Consider the following 22653-nt stretch of genomic DNA (forward strand, 5'->3'; position numbering starts at 1 on the left):
AACGAAGCACATGTGAGCTTACTCGATACCAACACCGTGGATGAAATAGTTCTGAAAATAAAGACTGGATAACTGCATATTGCCATTTATCCTTTCAAGAGGAGCGGCCACCAGGAACTATTTCCTTTAAGCTGCTATTAAATGATTTTTGAGTTTATCTGAACTGGTTCAGCCTAGGGCTGGGCAATGTATCGAGATTTTAATATATATCGATATATTTTCAAACGCGATATGGTACGAGACAATATTGTTTATATCGATTAAATCTTTTTTTTTTTTTTTTAATGATTTTGGTATAGCTTATTTTGTGACAAATTGACTTGAATGTTTTATTTGAGATTTAGACAAATGTTTTGTTATTTGCACAACTGTCAACCTCAGTGGAAAAGTCTGTCTGTTACTGTCTACATTGTATTAATTGCAGTGTATTTTAATTTAACTGTTATGCAGGAAAGGGATATTTGTTTTATTTTATTCAAGAAGCATTTTTATTCTATATATGCAGGCAGTTTATTTTTATTTCATTTGTTTTATACATTTTGATATTGTGCAGACCTCTGTTAATAAATGTACCTGTGTGACATTTGGCACGAGGCTTTGTATTAAAACTGACTGTTTTTTTAAGGGTTTGTCTCAGAAAAAAATGAAGCTAACAGAGATGCTATGCTATAATGCTTTGGGGGAAACCCCAATTATGGCACAGAAAAAATATCGATATATATCGAGTATCGCCATTCAGCTAGAATCCAGAATCCAGAATCCAGATATGACTTTTGGTCCATATCGCCCAGCCCTACTTCGGCCATGTTTTCCGGAGCTCTTACCTCCTGCAGGACTGGTTCGTGTCCGCGGTGGGTGCGTCTCCATACTCTTGTGCAGCGTGGCCACAGCCAGAAGCTTCCTCTTGTGAATGCAGAGTTTGGTCACGTCTTCATCTGCTTTCACGTCGTCAGCTGTCCTCTGCTTGACAGCCGCCCCTGGGTCGAAGTTAAACACCTGAGGAAAAATATCAGTGTGATGTGAACATAGGGGAATGCGTGTTAAGTCCCATTTGCATTTGTTTTTATTATAGCATGAAAAAAAAAAAAAAAAAAAAGACATTTTACATTAGATGCAGTTGCAATTTAAGAAAGAGAAAACCAGGATATGCTGTGATCATAAATTCAAAGAAAGAACAAAGCTTATTCCCACAGCATGCAACCAATCAGAGGACCTGTCAAAGATGCTCTGGGCCCAGGAAAAGGATGGCACGGCTGCTGGGTGGTGCCAGGTGACTATCCTTGAGGATGACGTAATTTACAGACCTAACTACCAGCGCACTGCATTTATCTCACGGGGCTCTTTTCACGGCACACACAGTGTGTATGTAGAACAATTGTTGAATAAACAAGACTTCCTCTCGCACCTTGAGGTGTCATACCCCATCTTAAGATCATTTAGATGTGCTCACTTAAGAAAAGGGAGCTTTAAGATTGCTTCGCTTTTTTAAAAGATAAACCAAACAACAGAATTTCAGTAGACGAGATGAGTGGTGGTGTGAGAAAATTCAGCATTTGTAGCTCGGTCCCTCAGCGATCTGCAAGGTGGTCAGCCTAAATTTATGTTATGCCTGGGGAGCGGGGGATGCTGCTAAAAAGCAGTCGCTGCCGGGATTCATTTTAAGTGAAACTGATTCATACTGCCCATGCTCAACACCCTCCATGACAGGCAGAACTAGGAGCTCCCTGAAGCCCCGTCAGGCTGACAGGGCTGAGTTTTCATGCCCCAATGAAAATGTTCAACAACAACAAAAGAATTGCATGTTTATTCTTTCATTTATCCCTTCCCATTTCATTGCATCTTGGTTCACTAATTTGCAGCAAGCGCCATTTCCTTCATCACCACCTTCCTCTGCTTTAAAAGCTGGTCAATTCTGGTGGGCATTGATGAAATTAGGAACATTTAAGGTGAATTGTGTTTTAAAAACTGAAACAGAAGCACCAAAACATTACAATGGAGAAGAAAAAAAAGCTTTTGAAAGGTTGTATTAAATACATTCTCATCATTTCACATTTAACTGTGTTCGACCAACCATTGCTGCAGATTACAGCAGGCCCATTTAGGGATGGGAATTGATAAGATTTTTCCAATTCCGATTCCATTTTCGATTCTGTTTAACAATTCGATTCTCTTATCGATTCCCATTTGGAAAAAAGGAGAACAAACAGGTTGATTAGCATCAACTTTGTTTTATATCTTCGAACAAAAAAATACAAGTGAGGTGTTAAGATGCCCCCAGTCTTGGGCTCCTCCATGGTGGGCCAGGGGGGTCCCAGAAAAAAATATTTTTTTTGAAAATAAATATAAAATACAAAATAGTAATAATAAAATAAATATTTTTCTCTAATAGAAATTAAAATTCTCCTTTTTGCAAGTATTGCAAGTCGCCCTGTTGTCATCCTTTTTGGTAAAATGTAACCAAACTTTCGGTGCGAATGCGCACATTGTGTAACGACGCAACGTTTCGTGGTGACGTCATTCGTCCCACTGGAATTGATAAGGGAATGGTTTGCAAAAAAGGCAAACGATTCCAAGGAATTGAAACACTGGGAACCGGTTCTCAACAAGAACCGGTTTTTGATTCCCATCCCTAGGCCCATTACTTAAAAAAGAAAAAGGTCCTTCCAGCTTGCAGCTTGTACATGTAAAAATCTCTGCACGGCCGGCGTGTTTTAAATGAACGACGACAACAACGTTACCTTGTGGAGGATGAGCGGGCACTCCAGGCCACATTTGCAGGTTCCATCTGTCAGCAGGTAGGTCTTCACCTGCTCGAAGCTGGACAGCACCGAGCCGCTGGGACTGCAGACGGGGAAACAACACAGTGAGGTGGAGGCTGGTGGCGTCGCACGGCACAAACGCTCCTAAGTGTTGTCTAAAAACACACGAGGAGCTGAGCTGCCAGGTCTCTGAGTCAGATTACTAAACGCTAGGCTAGCAGCTCCTTCAGGCAGCTTTTGCAGACTTGTAACACTGAAATCAATCCTCCCACGCGTCACACTTTATGAATCATCATCTGTGTGCATCAAAACACTAGTTTGAAGCGTTTCCGGGGCTGGTGACGTGGAAGGCGCCTACGCCGGGACGAGGACCAGTTCCTGAGACTCTGTAACGAGGACACTGGAGACATGTTCTGCTTCACCTGTCAGGGGTTTCCCAGCAACGCTGGCGTATAAGTTAAATCAGAATTAAATTAACATGAAATCATTTCAGGACGCATCAGTTGAACAGTGGCTGTGGGCGAACGGTAGCGGAGTGTTATCACTAAACGCAGCCGCTAGCAGAACTGCAGTGAGGTTAGTTTCAGCTTACATGTTCAACAGATGCTCCCCGCTCTCGTTTAGGGGCCGTCATTAAATTACACACCCGACAAAACATATCATGTGACCCAGTCAGTCCAAATCTAAGTTGATGGGCTGCAAGAGTCAAATTAAACACCTAGTTTTTTTCCCCCCCAATAGCTTCCTAGTGATTTCAAATCCAACTAGTAGAAAAATCTGCATTTACTGACTTCCTCTACTTCATAAAAAGTAGTTTTTATTGTAATTGATTTTCATGCAGGCTATCTTCAATCGTATCACAGCACATGGCCATGTGACTCCAAATCTAAGCCTAATTGTTTTACTCAAACAGATTAATAAAACACACCTTTTTATATTGCATTTCCTTTCTTTTCTAGGTTATATACATTTTCATATTTTCTGCAATTGCTTTCGCGTGACATGATGAACATTTCCCATTCAGGATGAGCAAAACAAGTAAAACACTTCAGCCCAAAAGCTTCATGTCAAGTCCTGTGAAACATTTGGCTTGGAAGCAGTTTAACCCGTTGAGGGAAGAAAGGAGAGGAGGAGAGAAACACTGGTGGCGCAGACACAAACAGCCCCTTACAGCGGCTGGAAAATATCTACTGCTCGGATCTACTCAGCCCATAAAACGTGCAGGAACATCAGCCGAGCCGAGTGCGCTGCGACAGTATCAGGGCCCGGTCACAGAAGGAGGCAGGATTCTTTCCAGCACCCAAAATAAACCCGGCACAAGCCAACTGCTCGAGTTCATTGTGGCTGGTAAATACACGTGCCGGGGAGGACGCCAACTTCCAGCCCACATGACACGCTGACTGGTTAAAGGACCCGACTCATTAGCAGGTCCTCGTGGCACCGGGGCTGGGTTTTACTCATGACGGAGGAGAGAAGTTAGTATGAACACTTGGGCGGCATGCCAACGGACCGTACGGATGGGCGGTATGGACTAAAAAATGTATCACGATCATTTCTGGCATTTATCCCGATAACGATAAAAAAACAACTCAACTCCACCTTTGTAACTATAAATCTATCACCACATTCAGTCTTTGGCGCCCCCAAAACACTGCTCTAAAAGATACTAAATACTACTAAACTACACCAATTAACTTGAATCCATCAATCCTCCCTCCCTCCCTCCCTCCCTCCCTTCCTCCCTTCCTTCCTTCCTTCCTTCCTTCTGTGCGTGGATTTAACACAGAACCATAAATCTGATTTACACAAAAATGTCATAAACGGGAATTAATCGTTTTTACCGTGAGATGACAAATTCTTACCGTGGGGAATTTTTTTGACGGTATATCGTGAACGGTAAAATATCGCCCATTCCTTACGGACCGGTCTCCGTAAAGCTGCCAACAGCCCCCCCAAAGTACGGTATGTTCAAGACATCTCTGCAGCGAGCGCACGTCCAACGCACTGCAGCCCCGCTTCGGCGGCAGAGCGTGACTCCACGCGGCGAGCAGCAGCATCAAAAAACCTCCACGTTTCTGCTCATCTCCTGCAGAGCCAATCAATTAGAGAAGCTCCAACTGTGTGTGAACGGTAAACAAACCTGTCGGAGGCTCGGATTTCAAAGGCCGACACCAAAACCTGATGTTCACCCCTGATACACCACAACAATTACATTTCCTTGTTGCTAAACTCTGTGTCCATAAATCCTCTCGTTTCATCTCAAAGCAACATCAGGGGTCTGAAGCATCTTCCCAGAACAGTCCCTGCAACAGTTTTATGGTCTCTTGTATGCATCCGGGATGCTGGAAAACACACAGGGGTAGGCCTGTGTTGACAAAAATCGATTTTAAAGTTACAAAAAAAAATTAAAAAAAATGAAATTATAAAAAAATAAAAATAAAAATCGATTTTCCGATTCTAAATCGATTCTCATATTAATTCCTAAAAATCGATTTTTATGTCTAAAGATCAATTTTTTTTCCCATCATTTTCGCCAGGTGAACTTTAATCCCAGTAGTCGGACACACAGTTTGTCATGACACTTCTGAAAAATGCCAGGTGCTTCATGGCAATATGTGTGCGTGGTGACAGAATACATTAGATAAGCTAAAATGATTTGTTTACTGCATGAACTGTTGCAATTTCTTTCTTTTTTGCACTTTAAATGGATATTGAAAGGCCTGTTTGAGTTATTTATTTCTTAGTTATTTCACAATAATTATTGTGAAATTATTATTTCACTAGTTATTTTACAGTCATATAATTCAGGCAACAGCTAAAAAAACATTTTAAATAACACTAAGCCAATATCAAATCGGATCGAATCATGATAATCAATTCTGAATATTAAGAATCTGAATCGAATCTTGACATTTGAACCGATACCCAGCCCTACACAGGAGCAGTTTAAGCAGGAAAAGGAGGAGACACTGAGACTCAGGAAGTTCACCTGCGCTGAGAGCGCTCGTGTCAGCAGACACCTCGTACCTTTTTATGGTAATTAAAAAACAAAAAAACCAAAGAGTCAGACAGAAAACACAACACCTTTTAGAGCCTGATACGGTGCATCACCAATGAAAGGTGAAAGATGCGCTGCTGCTGACGTCAATACAACCGCCAATAAATACTCAGCTGTGTATTCTGCTGAGCACTGCTTCCCCGACGTCACACTCGCACGTGACGGAGAGGCAACGCAGGAGCAGCTCCGGATGACACGTGGCTGAAACGCGGCTGATCGCCAACAACACTGCAAGCTGTAATCAGTGAAGCTGCCATGGAAACACCTTGGTGGCATCTGCAGGTCACATGACGTACCACAGTCACCATCACCTTTGTGTCGGAGCTGGATGTGTTTTGTTGATACGGGTCCGCTTGTGTCACATGATCCGTTTCTCTAATGGCACTTTTGCACTAGGACTTACTCGGCCAGACTCGGCTCGTCACGCCTCTACCCGCCTCTACCCGTTTGTTTTTCCACAGCCAGGGGAGAAGTGGGCAGGTTGGGGTGAAGCTGCTGTGACGTACTCGATTGCGCAACCGCTTTGTTCATGTCGGCGCTGATGAGAAATCAGCTGGAGCCGCGAACGGCTGAGAGTAAAACAGCCCGTCTACATCCCTTTTTTAATTCTCTCGTCAGCCACCATATTTATGAACATCTGCACCTCAGAGTTGGATCACCAAACAGACGTTTTGCGCTTTATAATAAAATCACCGCGAGCTGCGGGTCGCTCTCGCGCTGACTCGACCAATCAGTGGCGCGGAGGGTGGTGACGTCGGAAATAGTCCCGGCTCAGCCCGCAAAGAACCTGGCCAGAATGGTTACAGAAATAGTATCGGCTTGGAGCGGCTCTACCCGTCTCAGCCCCTAGTGCAAACGTGCAAGACTGGGCTGAACCGAGCCGAGCCGGGGGAAGGCGGGACTAGGGCAAAAGCGCCATCATTGGCTTCTTGTCTATTTCTTCTGCGTCTGTTCATGCTGCACCCTGGAAACCACAGTCCCATCCAGAGCAGCCAATCTAAATCTCCGTACTGAACAAGGGGAAGGATTGGGATCAATGGCCGCAGACCCACTGAAACCTCATTCCTCCATTTGAATTGCTTTCCTATCTAATCCTACATTTTATCTAAGCAAAAACAGTGAGCTTGAACCCTGGTATAGATGCAAGAACAACGCAAACACTTGGGTCCCACAGGCTGTGGAAATGCTGCGGCTCGGTTTTGGAGCAAACTAATGTTTGTACATATTAACACGATGAGCGGTGTCTAGGGTTGTAACGATACACTAATATCACGATACGGTACGGTACGAAACACCATATTGAGGTCACGATAACGATATTATAGCAGTATTTTTTTTTAACAACCTTGAATGAGGAACATATGACTGGAAAAAATGGTCTTTTATTTGAAAGACACAAAATACAAAACAATGCTGTACGTTTGCCCTATTGTTCCAGTTTGTAATGCTTTATAACTGTTTAAGTTTTAAAGAGAAAGCCAGGCCAACCATTTTCCACAAACTGAACTAAAAGTAAATGTCAGGTTTGCATTATGCATCTTCAGATTCATATAAGTACAAATATTTAGCCACAAACTGAATAGTTTCTCTCATGTATGACTTGACTTTTTTCTTTTCCAGAAATTTAACAACTAAAATTAAATAAATAAATAAAAGTAAATAAATACATACAATTTTACATCATAAAAAAGATTGATTCATGCTAACCTTATAAGTGTAAGAGGAGATTTATTTTTGTTAAGAAGGTTATTTTGGTAATTCAGGGTTCATTATTTTATAAATATATTCTTTATATTCTGATGTAAATCAGGGACTATAATGACACTATACAGTTTATCTGTAGTGATTAGTCTGTTTTAGATTGGGCGGAGTGATACGCCCCAGTACGGCACTAGGTGCTGTGGATGTTCTAAAATCCTACACTGTTGAGGGACATTAAAGTACACTGGAACTCAGCAGAAGTTTCCCCGTGTTTATCCTACTCACAACCCCAAAAAGGTTTAATTTAATAAGGTAAGGCTTAACTCTACACCAGCCTTACATCAGTAAAAGTTCAGAGCTCAAAACCCTGCAAGAGTCCCGTGATCGGGACCAAAACGGTACTAGTTTCTTCTGAGTGGAGGAAGATTTTGGTCTGCGGGTCGAGGCGCGGTCGGATGCGCGTTACTAGTCAACACAATAGATTAATATTAATAACCCAATATCGCGATACACTGTCACCTCCACGACACGTTTCGTGACGTTTTTGTATCGCGAAATTTCGTGGCACGATATATTGTTACAGCCAGGCTGGACCTCTGCTCATACATGGTTTAACTTTCTTCTAAAACCCTGTGAATTGGTTGCACACAGTCTCCACTGGTTTACGTAATATCAAAATAAGAGTTTATTTTGAAAATTCACCAGATTCTCCATACCAATCTCACATTTGACTTCCTGTCGGCGCTGGCACGGCTTGAGAAGACATGCACCGCCGTGCCCTATGGGACTCTAGATTAAGTTCTAAAGAGTGTTAAATATAGAAACCTCACTTTTTTTTAATTATTAATTAAATCATTGATCTTTGTTGAAAAGGGCTGTTTTTAAAGTATGTGTGCAGTTATTTCATGACATTATTCTTACCTCACGTAGGCCACACCTCCGCCGTGCTCCGGCCTGCGCTGCCAGCCAATGGGGACCTGGACAGGGACGGCCTGCCTCTCGTCTCCCGCCTCATAGTCCTTTCCGCCATTCATTGCTCCACCGGTTTTGCGCGCGACACCTCAGAGGTTCTTTTATCAGACATCAACCAGCGTCCTTGCCATGCGCGTCATGTTCCGTCTCTCCGAAGCTGAAGCTGTGGTGGGTGTGCGTGGGGGTCGTCGGGAGGGCCGAGGAGACGGGCGGGGCCGTGAGATTACGCTTCCACGTGGGACTCTGCTCTCTGCTGGGGCCGGCGGGCCGGGTGAGGCGAGCTCACGGCAGACCCTACCCTGCCAGCTGCTTCATGGCTACACTGCTCAACGCCGCGTGGACCTCCATTACTGAACGTTGTCATTCGCAGCCATATCCCGGCAGACAGGGGGAAGGGGGAGGGGAGGGGTCACAAGGGGGGACGTGATCTGTGCTTTCCAAGGAAAGTCCTTTATTATTAATGTTTCAGCACTTATTATTCAGCGGCCAGAAAACGGTGCCTCAATGGGACACGTAGAGTCTGTTCAGCATATTGGTTCCTGAACTCTGCTGGGTCGTGCTATTCCCATGGTTCCTGTGTGAGCCAGAGAGAGGAGACAAAGGCATGAACTGATGCAATTTTCACACAGAAGTAAACGCTCATGAAACGATCTGCTCTGGGAATTAATCACATTATCAATGAAAACTAATATCCTGCAGCGGCTTGTCATTTACAATTGATTACTTCTGTTTTCCAGTTAATTTTGTTTCAAATAAGCTGGAAAAGAGAGTAAAAATGGTCATAATTATATTTAAATATTTAGCTCAGACCTGGATCAATGACGTTTGGTGTCGGTGCCAATACTGACCAGATTAAGCCGGTTTAAGACAGGAAAACGGCATGTTACGTCAAATAAATCATTATTTCTGTCACAGAACCTCAACATCTGTGCAGAACCAGAAGTGATGAATGGAAACGCAACAGAGGAAAGACAGATGTGTTTGGTGAAGATGTTATACGTCAGCCAGCTCTGAAGGATCATACCCCTGTGAAAAAATTATCATGAATAATGAACACCAATATTCGTGATTATTAGAAAAAAGTGCCAAGTAATTCCTTGTTGTCACTATTATGATGAAAATTTCTCCTTAGAAAGTGTATGAGACTCTGAAAATGTATTTTATCATACCAGTACCGCAGCCACATTGTATTATTTTAATTAACCGTTAATCAAAACAAACATTTCACTCATTAACATGAATGAGACTGAAGCACAAGACTAAAGACGGGTCTGTTCCTCTGACAACTTTGGTTGCTGTCAAGTATCCAGCTTTAAAACCAGGTAGTAATTTTCTGATTACGTTTTTTTTTCTCCTTTCAACACCGATACCTGGGTTGAGTGCTGGCTGGTACTGCCTGCCCATCCAGTACCAGTTTTATCCAAAAGAAGAAGATCTGATGGCAAAAGAGGCCGTTTCTGAAGGAAATGGGTTGAACCCGGGCCGGCTCCACGAGGACCGGAGCCTCCGTTTACACTCGACCAGGAGAGCGATGCAGCGCCCCAGAAAAAGCTTTTTTTCTCCTTTTAAAATTGTATTTTCTGCTAACCTTGAACGATTGTCGGACTACCGTCTAGGCCTGTGTTGAAAAGATCGATTCTCCGATTTCAAATCGATTCTCATATTAATTCCTAAAAATCGATTCATATGTCTAAAGATCGATTTAAAAAAAAAAAAAGAAGAAATATTTTTTTTTCATCATTACAACTTTTGGTACTTTTTTGTTTATGCCCAAAAAAGGAATGTTTTGTTGGACACGAGAATAACTGGTGCCATGTTTTTGCCTTTAAATATGTTTAAAGGTATGAAAACATTAAAGTTTTCAGTTATAATTGCATACATTGTCTATATTTCTTTGCTTTATATACTGTCTTGGGGTACATTTGCATAAATGTTAAAAACCAAATTCTCGTAAATGGGGAAAAAATAAAACCGATTTCATCCGTCTGTTTCCTCCCTGGATCTGTTTGGTAATTCTGACCCACGATGTTTCTGAAAGCAGTTCTATCAGCATTCTGGGAGCTGATTGGTCCTTACAGCATCATTAGCTGCCAATACTTGCTGTTGAATCTCAATATAATACTAGTATTAATATGTTGCAGAACTAGACAGTCATATAATTCATGCAACAGCTGAAAAAACAGTTTTATTAACAGTAACCCAAATCAATATCGGATCGAATCGAAGCGTGATAATCGATTCTGAATCTTAAGAATCGGAATCGAATCTTGATATTTGAATCGATCTCCAGCCCTACTACTGTCGCCACAGCATCATTCTCACTTCTCTGGGACACCAGGCCACCATTCAACTAAACCACAGCCGCAAACGTTCAAGTGAGCAGCGAAATCTGACGTTTTCAACGGCCGGTAGGAGCTGATCATCCAGATCAATCGCTGTGGATTTCTGGCAACTGTGGGTGAACTTCTCTCATTTCTGAAAGGAAACTCCAGAGTTAGCAGACACGGGTTGCTGAGGCCTGTCTGTACTTAACTGGACTCGTTCCAGGATCAATATCAGCATCAGAAAAAGTCGCCAAAAAACCGAAGGCTAATCCTTCTTTGATGCTACAAAAGCCAGCAGAGAAAATCTTTCCCGTGGGTAAATAGGGCCAGCAATGAATGGTCAACGTAGTCGTAATCGTAAACGCGTGACAGAGATGTTTTGCGTGTTCTTTTTCTGAGACTTATTCCACATTTGCACGGGATTAAAATGATCTGGGGACCTGCGGTAATTTTTTTTTACCTATTTCAGCAACCACTGAGGTGGTCATGAGATCATTTCAATCCCATCCGAATGCACATGTCAGTAATTCGCTGATGTGCAGGCTGGAATCCTTTCGTCACCTTTTCAGCGTCTTTCCCAGAGTAATTTCGGCGATTGTGGTACATCGTCGTGTGGTGATATGTTACAACTTTAGCCTATATCCACCAAAAATAATGAAATTATCTGATATTTTTAAAGATAAACGTACAGAAATGAATCAACATAAGGCTTCACACAGAAACTCTACCCATTAGGCTTCAACAAAAGTTCTGGTTACGTTTACCGTTACCAAGGCAACTTAAAAGATACCCGATACCCCATACCCGATTCGCTGATTTTGTGGCTTGCCAAAATGTGGAGCATCGTCACTGAAACCTAAGCATCCAGTGTCTCATCAGATGCTTTTGAATCAATATTTAAAATGTAACTTGTTTAATAAAATGCGAGGCCTCGACGTCACTTCGGAGTTTAAATCTGTAAATTACGATAAAACACAGATTTTGCTGATCCAGAGGTAATTTTAGTCCAGTGCCAATAGTACGTGAGACCCAAATATCTGCTCTCCAAAACTCGATTAGAAGGTTACCATTTAGTGGATCATAGTGTAGTAGTAGTAGTAGTAGTAGTATAATGGATTTGCGCCACCAACCACGAAAAAGTAACGACAGAGAGAATCTAGCGTTACAAATGTGTGACCAATAGACTGTAAATACGTGACACGCTGGCGACGGTCATCTGTGATTCTGCGTCAGATGTCCTGATAGCCCCGTAAAGACTACAGGACTGTCTCAGAAAATTAGAATATTGGGATAAAGTTCTTTATTTTCTCTAATGCAATTAAAAAAAACAAAAATGTCATACATTCTGGATTCATTACAAATCAACTGAAATATTGCAAGCCTTTTATTATTTTAATATTGCTGATTATGGTTTACAGTTTAAGTTTAAGATTCCCAGAATATTCAAATTTTTTGAGATAGGATATTTGAGTTTTCTTAAGCTGTAAGCCATGATCAGTAATATTAAAATAATAAAAGGCTTGCAATATTTCAGTTGATTTGTAATGAATCCAGAATGTATGACGTTTTTGTTTTTGTAATTGCATTACAGAAAATCACAATATTCTAATTTTCTGAGACAGTCCTGTATATGTGCCAAAACCTCCATCCCGCTGTTCCAGGTCTTCTTTTCCTTTTAGTTCGTCCCTTCAGGGGTCACCACAGCCAACCAACCCCATCCTCTGCATCCTCCAACTCTCACTAACACAAACTTTGGAATTGTCTAGATATCCTAAACGATCCAGGAGTTATGGTTATGAGAAGGACTCAAACAAATCCTGCTGGTGACGACGGCATGTCAGAGAGGGGTTTTAACTTAGTCTTAAGAGCAGAACATTTTGTATAAAATAAATCACATATTTTTACCCGTAGAAATAATTTCCAGTTTTCTTGTTTGTTGGTCTTAAAGATCTGAGTCTAATTTTAAAACTTAATAGCTTTAATTCCTTGATTTCTTCATTTAATAAACGAACATTCTTCATCCGATGCTGTTAAACTTGTTTAACTTGTTATTAAAAACTAAAGGCAGCACTGGAATGGGATCAGTTTTCAGTATCAGCCGATACTAATATCAGAGGTATCGCAACTGGTATCAGAAAGAAAAAAAAAGATCTATTTGCAACATTAATGCTAAAGAAACATATTGCACAGCTCTATTTTTACATGCAGCATCCTGGAGGACCACTTAAAAGGAAACCACTGAAAAGTTAATAAACACTCTATTAACCAACTAGTCAGCACTGTACTTTGCAGAAGTGTCTGGACCCACAGCAGCGTCTGCTCAGCTGTGATACGTACTCTGCTGCACACGCCAGCCCACTCCTACGTTTATCACTGCTGCTCTAACAACCGTGCAGCACAAAGAAAGATAAAAGCCTTCATTTTCTTCCCTTCACTGTCATTACACAGATTTTTTTTTACGTCACCGTGACTGAAAACGTGGACAGGAACTGTGGCGTAGAGCGATCCGTTAGGTTTTGCTGCAGCAATATTTGAAGTTTTTACCGTCTTCCTGAGCGTGAAGTTCAAATACGGGATGATGCCGGGAGCTTGTAAGTCAGGCGGAGTGATGGAGCTCCGTGCTAAGCCTTGTCTCCGTCGCTGGTGCTGCTGACTCATAACTGCTCTATGAGCTGCTCGGAGCGAACCCGGCGACACAACCACAGAGGGATAGAGGTACGCAGGAGGATGCGAAAAAATAAAAAAAAAGGAGGCAGCAGTTAAACGTATGCTGTTTATCAGGAAACACAGCAGCACCTGTAGACTCGTCTCGGGAGATGCTGCAGCGTCCAATCGGGGAAACTGCCACAATTAAAATCTAATTTCCCATAACGCCATGTTTGGAAAAAACAGGATACTCATTTGTCTTTTTTTATTGGCTCGTATCGCCTAAAACTGTGGAGAGCGGGCGGCCAATAAGGCTTTTTGATTAGAAATTACAAATGTGATGCGAACCTTCATCTGCACCTTTGCTCATCTAAAGGCGTCCATGTAAATCTGATTTTCTAGCGTTTTGCCACCCATCTTGTGTGACCACATCCTGACTCACAGCCACAGCCACTTCCAAAGTGAATGACATAACAAATCCCCAACCTTTTACTGCAGGCTGATCTTTTTGAGGACTGTGTTTTTGGCCTTTTCACATTCATTGTTCAGAGTGACACGAAAAAGAGACAGGCAGACTCGGGACGACGACGGTGCAGAAAAAATAACCACCTGAACAGCAAAGCCAACTGAAGCCTTACAGGAAGGGAGAAGCTTACAGTGGATTTATTTTTTTCCGAGGCATTCATCAAAGGCTTTTTGTGTGGTTACCTTACAGTTTCCAGTGATGAAGGCAGACAAGTTACAGCCGTTTTGTTGCACGTTAACAGGTCGCGGCAACCCACAAAAGGTCTGCGCACAAAGCCGCTGCTGATGTACGTCAGCGTGAAAAAGAAAACAACTCTGACGGACAACGCAGGAAACACAACACCGGGTCAAAATAAAAAACTGTACGTGTTTGGGATCACCGTCCTGTCACACAACCAAATTTCAGCCGGATGGCCTCACATTTTAAATATTATCCATACCGGTCCACACAAGGGGTTCAGGTCCTTTAGATCAGTGGTCCCCAACCCCCGGGCCCCGGGTGGGTCATTTGGTACCGGGCCGCACAGAAAGAAAAAATAATTTCTGTAGCCCCGACTGATGATGGTTGACTCTCAATGTTTTTATTGCTTGGATGTAAATACACTGCAAACACACCGTAAGAGCTATAAAGGAATAAAATAAAATAAAAAAATAAAATAGAGTTAGTCTTTCTACATTCATATAAGTTTCAACTTTTGCATTTAACTTAAATACAGACCGACACGGCTGCTCGCTCGGTCGGTAATAACAGCTACCGTTAACCACAATACATGAGTAACCATGGCAACCAAACTCAAGCTGGACATAAATACGGCATAACATTTGCAAAGAAAACAAATCCTTATCAGCAGGTGTTTTGTGTTTGTGTTTTGTGTCAGTTAGGCTCCACTTTAACATTCCTGACACTAGTTTAGTCTTTCAGACAAACTTTCTACTGCCGTTAAACTTTTACGGTTAAAGTCCGAAGCGCCGGATGTTTACAAGGTCTCGCTGAGACGCCTTCAAAATAAAAGCACTAAATATCGGTCTCCAACAAATAAAATAAAAGCCTGGCTTTAAATAACGTTAATGAGAAAACAAACATAAAAACACATTTATAGAAATATTTATTTAAAAAGGTAATTTACTATTTCCATTATTTTATTTTTTCGAAAATTATGTTTTATTATTATTATTCATCATCATCGTCATTATTGAGAAAATACCACAGTTTTTAATGCCGATCTTGTCATTTTATTTCGTTTTTATCAGCTACACCTTTAGATTGAGCTGTGAAAATATTGTCAGACATTAAACCGGTCCGCGGTCCAGAGAAGGTTGGAGACCATTGGTTTAGATGTAACGCAGGCCCCAATCATCCCCCCTCCACCACCATGCTTGACAGTTGAGCTCTGCCTTCCAGCCAAACATCTCTGCTCCGGTCTGGTCTATCCCAAAGGTAACGTTCAGGAAGTCTTGTGGTTCATTTAGAAGTCATGCTGGTTTTGGCTTACAGGCTTTCTTCGGGCAACTTCACCTTTCTATTTGTATGGTCTTAACCTCCAACATGCTAACAGAGGCCGGTGGAGTCTGAGATGCAGCTCTGGGGTTTAACATGATCTCCCAGAGTATTGCACAGTCTGACCTTGAGATAAACTTGCTGGGACATCCAATCCTCCCAAGACTGACCTCCAGTTTGTATCTACGTGGGAACAATCTTTCTTGTTGTTTGGGAGTGTCCTGGAAACCCTCCCCAGATTGATGGGCACCAACAACTGCTTCACTAACACCAATAACGACGTCGTTCCTCCTTGGTATTATATCAACCCACACCCGATTGCTTCAGACCAGCAAATCTCCACAATTTCTGCTTCAATAGAGCGCTCACATTGGCAGATGATCAACTGATCCACCTGCATTCAATTAGTCGCACCCGGCTGCCACTTCCCCTCTTAATTCTTTAATTCCTCTGTTAAATAAATAATAACGCAGAATATGTCACATCCTGTGAAGCTGTTCATCTGAAGTTGTAATAACATCATTATAAGACCTGTTGAAGAGCAATTTTTTTTAATTGTCCTTATATGCAAAACATTAAAAGAGATAATGTTTTCAGTCAGCGCTTCAGCAGCTATAAAGACAGAAAAACTGCGATTCATCAGCTCAAATTGTTTATTTCTATGAGCTCCATCTTCAAATGGCAACCATAAAGACGACATCAAGGCATCATAAGAGAAAAACAACTCAATTTAACGACCCTGAATATGAAACTGGCCAAAGTCCCCAACGTCAACCATCACAGCTCAATGATATGATCTTTTTGACTCCTGACTGGGTCATTGCACTGACACAGGTCCACAGTTCAGCTTCACAACAAAAAATACTACATCTTACTGCTGATGGTCTTAGTATTTGCAAATACAACCTACGACAGACAACGACATGAAACCTTTTTCACCATGTTATTATTCTTTATCCAAAAATGAAGAAAATAAGACAACTAATAGATCACTCCCTTACTGTTTCCTCAGGACTTAAACAGGTTATATGCAGTCAGGTGCTGCTCATCATCAGCAAGTGTGCAGACCGCTATAAAAGCCTCTGTTTTCGCAGTTTCCTGGTCTGAAGCATCCAATATATGGTGTTAATCCAGTGTCGACGGGGAAAGAAGTCAGCAATGGTTTTAGAGAAGCAATTATTACTGCACAGCAATCTGGAAAGGGTTACAAATATTATGGAGTTCAACGTAGTACAGTGAGAAAATGATTAACGAGAGGAAAACATTCAGGACCGTTGTGGACCTTTCCAAGACCTCTAGCAGATTTACCCCACAGTCAGACCATGCAATGCTCTGAACGTGTTAAAGTCCATGACAGCCCACTTGGAAGAAGACTGCACCGGTACGGTTGGTTTGGGACCGTTCCCAGGAACCAACTCAACAGTCTAAGAAGAACATGGAACCACAAGACCGTCTGAAGAAGCCACAAGCCTTGTGGCACCATGTCCTGTGGACAGATGAGACCAAAATGGAGATGTTTGGCCTTAATGTCCAACATCACGCTTGGAGGAAACCAATCACAGCATTTCAGCAGAAACACGTCACACCCAATGTGAAGCACGGTGGCCAAGACCCGCCATTGCTGAAAATAAAAGTAACGCTGCAAACAGAAACAAACGCCGCTGCAAATAAAATAAACGCTGCAAACAAAAAGAACGCTGCTTCAAATATAAAGAAACGCTGCAAATATAAAGAAACCCCGCTGCAAATAAAATAAAAAAAACGACACAAATAAAAAAGCCACAATAGAAGTGAATTACCGGGGACTATTTTTGCTGATGCACCTTAAGCACATTAAAAATTACACGTAGCGACGTTGAACCTTTTCATTTATTTTCTCATTCGTTGTTCTTCTTATTCCTCGATCTTCTTATTTCTTCCTTTTCACTTACGTCTTCTTCGTCTTCTTCTTCTCCTCTCACGTAAAAACACCGGTGCATCGGCAAAAATAGTCCCCGGTAATTCACTTCCGTTGTGGCTTTTATTTGTGTTGTTTTTTTATATATATTTGCAGCGTTTATTTTATTTGCAGTGTTTTTTTATTTGCAAAGCGTTTATTTTATTTGCAGCAGCGTTATTTTATTTGCAGCAGCGTTATTTTATTTGCAGCAGCGTTTTTTTATTTGCAGCGTTTTTTTATTTGCAAAGCGTTTATTTTATTTGCAGCAGCGTTATTTTATTTGCAGCAGCGTTTTTTTATTTGCAGCGTTTCTTTAATTTTCAGCAATGGCGGATCTCGGCCCCCGTAGATGATGGACCAGGACACCTCGCAGTCATTGAGTGAACCATCAACTCATGCGTATACAGTACCAGAGTATCTTATGATCATAAATGAGACCATGTTTTTGTTCACTCTAGCCGGGTCAAAACTGGGTCACGGGACTGGACAACAATCAGCAGAACACAGCAGGAATATCCACCTCAGAATTATTTCTCCAATCAGAGCTGTGAGGTGACCAAGATTTTAATAAGTAAGAAAAGCTTCAACGCTGAGACGTATACACCAATATTAATGTTCTACTGACAGCAGGACGACGTCAAGTACTAAGAAAAACATTACATCTAAAAATGTTTCACTATCACATGAATGAATCTTGAATTATTTCAATTACATTTCTTCCAAGAAGATAAGAGTATTTTTGAAGCCATTAAACATTATTTTGGTCAAACTGCTGCATTTAAGGGCCTTCGAAGACAATGGGCTCTTTCACACAGCACATTTAAGGTGGGTCGGTAGCGGCGTCTTTGCACCCTGCCGTTCTGTTTATAAGCGACAGAGATGGAATGTGCTGCCAGGTTACTGCACAACTCATGCATCCAGAGTTTACTGCTCTCTAAGGCGATTCTGCAATGCCGGCATGCCGCCTGAACGCGACCACGACCGCTCTCAGCAGCCACCGCCTGGTCGGTGTGAACAAGCAAAGGTTTACTGTGATCCTTTGCATGAAAGAGAGCAAACTGTTTCACCCGATCCCATCAGTGCGTAAGTATTTTACACTGAGCCTGGCTCAAACGTAAATGTAACAGGCCCCCACTGCACTCATTTTGTCCGCCGCATGCACTGGAGTCGTCACTACTCTGTCACCAAGAAGCAATGTTGAGGAGAAATGTCCTTAATAGATGACAAGGAGAGTAACGCGACACCTGACAAACATCACTGCAGAGTCACTGATGTCTGCGCTGCAAGATGAGCCTACAGAAATAGTGAGCGGAAGATATTTACGGCCATCTGAGAAGGTGTATCTGACCTTAAAATGTGACGTAGCAAGCATCTGTCGAAGGTAAGGTACAAGTTTTGGCACCCAGCTGTCCTCCGCATGATGGGAACTGCACACACAAAAAGTGTAAATGCAGAAATATCCACAAATACCGCTGCTGAGGTCTAACAGGGATGTGGTCTTGAACTGAAGCTTAAAAGAAAAATCACATTAAAACGACAAAGCCAAAGATGTCTCAGTAACCACATTTGTGGTCCATTAAGGACTACACTTTATGCAAATGAAAACGTTCCATCTGAATATCCAAATGTTAAAGAATATAAATCAGACATAGTAGCTTTTGTGTCATAACACAGTTCTGAGTCTCAGCATCATTCAAGAGGTCCATATTGTGATATTTGGGACGTTTAACCCTTTTACTGGATTAAAAAAGCATCCTAACAGCTTTTAAATGATCACAGCAATCATTACAGCTTAATATCTGCCATGTCATTTGGCTTAAACCACCGCCTATCCAGAGCACAACTATTTCTGAGAACACTGACTCGTTACGACAACAATAAGAAGTCATTTTGGCTGGTAAAGCAGCTGCTAACCTTCATGTGCCACTCGTGATTCGGGTCACTACAAGATCAAGAACCGGTGACCACAGGAGGAAGAGGGAAAAACGGGAAAAAAGAAGCTTTTAACTCAGTCGTGCAACAACTGAAGAGATGACAGCAACTAAGTCAGTCTCAATCACAGTCCAGAAGTACCTTAAAAACACAAAAAGGTAATATGTTGACCCTGAATGCCACACAGCCGACCGGTCTCTGTGTGATCTGAGACCTGGTCCACTTGTCCAGATCCAGGTGGATAAGAATCAGCAAGAATCACAAAAACTGACTTCAAGTCATTAGATGCAGATGCAACATCTGACTGGCGTTTTCAGGAGAATCTCGTTTCTTACACTGTATCTTAACATGTCAAGGAAGTATTTTAAAATGCATTTTTGCTGGTGTTGAGGCAGTTACGTTGCGAATGTCCCAGCTGTGGTACATGACTTGGCTGACTCGCCTCAAAAGACCACAGCTAAAGTCAGACGTTGGTGACAAAATGAAGGATTTTGTGGACATGTAAAACTCACTACAGCTGCACCAGAAATATTGATCGTGCAACATGAAAAACAAAGCTGCTCCGACCCGGTTTATATATCCTCATTTAACGCAAAGTGTTGAAATACATGTCACTGCAGCACAACGTAAAAGATGTTTAGTGTGGTTAAAACAGTGCAGAACATCTAAGATTTGTATAGCACAATTCAACATAAGGTAATTCAAAGTGCTTTACATCAACATTAAAAGCAGCAAGACACAATTAAACAGGAAATACTAATACTGTCATTTAGCAGATGCTTTTATCCATGGAGACACACACCATGGAGCAATTAGGGTTAAGGCCTTGCTCAGGGGCTCAAGGTGGTTCATCTTGGTTGCCATTGTGGGGCTTGAACCTGGGACCTCCAGACCCAGGCCCACCTCTGTAGCCACTAGACTACCACCCCAACAAATAAAATTAAATGATAAGGTAAAAAAGAGGTAGATAGATGTAAAATAATAAAAAGCACAAGTTGTTGAAAATAAGGGCAGTAGAGTACAGCAGGTAAGTATTTAATTTAAGAGTACGCTTCAGTAAACAGTAATGTTTTTAGGCCTGATTTAAAGGATCTACAGTTGGAGCAGACCTCAGGTCTACAGGAAGTTTGTTCCATCGATGAGGAGCAGAATAACTGAACGCTGATGAACCTTGCTTGGTTCTGGTTCTGGAACCACAACAAACCAGATCCAGATGAAGCTCAGGGGTCTGGGAGCTTCATAGGAACTAACAGATCCAGATGAACCTCAGGGGTCTGGGAGCTTCATAGGAACTAACAGATCCAGATGAAGCTCAGGGGTCTGGGAGCTTCATAGGAACTAACAGATCCAGATGAACCTCAGGGTTCTGGGAGCTTCATAGGAACTAACAGATCCAGATGAACCTCAGGGTTCTGGGAGCCAACAGATCCAGCATGTATTTTGGTCCAAGACCATTCAGGTCTTTGTAGACCAGCAGTAAGATTTTAAACTCTATCCTTTGACTCACTGGAAGTGTAGTGATTTCATGACCGATGTAATATGGTCCAGTTTCCTGGTTTTTGTAAGGACTCAGTAAAAAAAAAAAAAAAAAAAAAAACGACACTTTCATTGATGACACGTTTGAGCAACATGTCAACACTGTTAGTATTTAAAAAAAAAAAAAAAAAAAAAAAAAAAAAAAAAAAACTAATCATGCTTAGTTCTCAGGTTGATGCCAGTTTTACGCTGATATTTTACTGAATTGCCTGCCTTTATTTTATTTTTTTATTTATTTTTTGGTTTCAATCACTCAATCTCAATGTGGGACGATGGCAAGAGTGAACCTTAATGATGTTAAAGCTGTAAAAGGTCAGGACTGCCTCTTTTAAAATAAATAAATAAATAAATAAATACAAAGCTTTTATATCTGGTGGCAGATCTAGTCACTCTGACGCTGAGTTTTAACCTGTTATCGTGTGTTTTAATGTGGTTTGAATGCCTTTCTGCCCTCGGGGACAATAAACCAACACTTAAAAAACCAACATGGACAATTAGGGCCCAGTCCCAATCCCCCCCCTACTCCTACTTTTCAGCACTACCCCTAAATTTTGCGCGTTCCCGTGAGGGTAGTGGTGTCCCAATTCCTCTTTTCACCTAGTGGTAGTGTGCTTATTTAGGGGTAGTGCTTATAAATTTGGCCCTTCAGAGCGAGGGTTTTCAGATGCTCACTAGCTGACCGAGGGCTAGAAAAAATTTCCCAGAATGCTTTTCGTCGTCATTTGCGGACTGAATCAAAAAAAAAAAAAAAAACATGGCGGACATATCTTATTTTTTAGTGAATAAAATCAATATTTTGAGTTAGTTTCTACATAAAAATGCATTTTGATTACATTTCTAGCGAGAAATATATTTTACTTTCACAATATTCACTCCGTGAATGTACGTAATCATTCGTTTGCCCGTTGTTGCGAAGTCTTTTTCAAACCTCGCCAGAGGTTGATTTATGGTTCCGCGTTACACCAACGCAGAGCCTACGGCGTAGGTTACGCGGCGACGCGCGCCATACGCCGTACCCTATGCCGTATCCTACGCCGTAGGCTCTGCGTCGATTTAACGCAGAACCATAAATCAGCTCCCGAGCCGGCAGGCAGTTTTCATTCCTACATTTTCTGAGCAAATTTCTTAACAGGCGTAGCTACAACTGTTAGATTTCATCTATTAAACCAACATTTATCTTCCTAAATGATTTATTTCAGCCAGCGGTAATTCTCCACAGAGCTGCAGGTTTCTCCCCGGGACGACGGTGCAGGTTGACCCGGCGATCACGTCTGTACGTGAGCTGCGGACCAGCGGCTATTATCATCCCCGAAAACATCGTATCAAATTTCTTAACAGGCGTTATTTGGATAAACTGAGCCCAGGTTGGGGATCTTAACGGTTACTTTTACGCCTGAAAAAATATTAAAACTTAATAAAGTGGCATATTAACAGCGCTACAGCTGAAATTAAAACAGCTTTTAGCTCTGGGCTTCCTGGTATGGTGTGACGTTTGTGCAAACGTAACTACGCAGTCGCTTATGTACTCTAACGTAAACCACGCAGTGACATAGCACGCAAAATTTAGGGTTAGTGCTGAAAAGTAGGGGTAGGGGGGGTATTGGGACAGGGCCCTGGGAAGATTTCAAGTGCCCTAAAATCTGTGGCTTCTTTTCTTAGGGCTAGTGGTAGAAAGTAGGGGGTGTATTGGGATTGGCCCTAGGTCTCCGGAGAGGATAATTGGGACTAACCTCCCATCTATCCAGGACCTGTACCGGTCCAGG

At 41.9% G+C, this 22653-nt stretch overlaps 1 protein-coding gene across 2 annotated transcripts in view; it reads right to left on the reverse strand.

The window, feature by feature from the left end:
* LOC133425018 (methyl-CpG-binding domain protein 5-like) overlaps nucleotides 1–22653 on the reverse strand; it is a 46134-nt gene that overhangs the window by 20225 nt on the left and 3256 nt on the right. The window contains exons 1-4 of one of the 2 annotated variants that reach the window (XM_061715665.1): nucleotides 18771–18850; nucleotides 8440–9064; nucleotides 2739–2841; nucleotides 825–996 (exon numbers count right to left, since the gene is read on the reverse strand). In XM_061715665.1, the coding sequence (XP_061571649.1) occupies nucleotides 825–996; nucleotides 2739–2841; nucleotides 8440–8552 (388 nt within the window). In that variant the 5' untranslated portion in view covers nucleotides 8553–9064; nucleotides 18771–18850. Of the gene's footprint in view, nucleotides 1–824; nucleotides 997–2738; nucleotides 2842–8439; nucleotides 9065–18770; nucleotides 18851–22653 lie in introns of those variants that run through there. The other variant, XM_061715664.1, reaches the window with a different exon arrangement.

The sequence above is a fragment of the Cololabis saira genome, chromosome 24 (assembly GCF_033807715.1).
Source record: "Cololabis saira isolate AMF1-May2022 chromosome 24, fColSai1.1, whole genome shotgun sequence".
Classification (NCBI taxonomy): domain Eukaryota; kingdom Metazoa; phylum Chordata; class Actinopteri; order Beloniformes; family Belonidae; genus Cololabis; species Cololabis saira.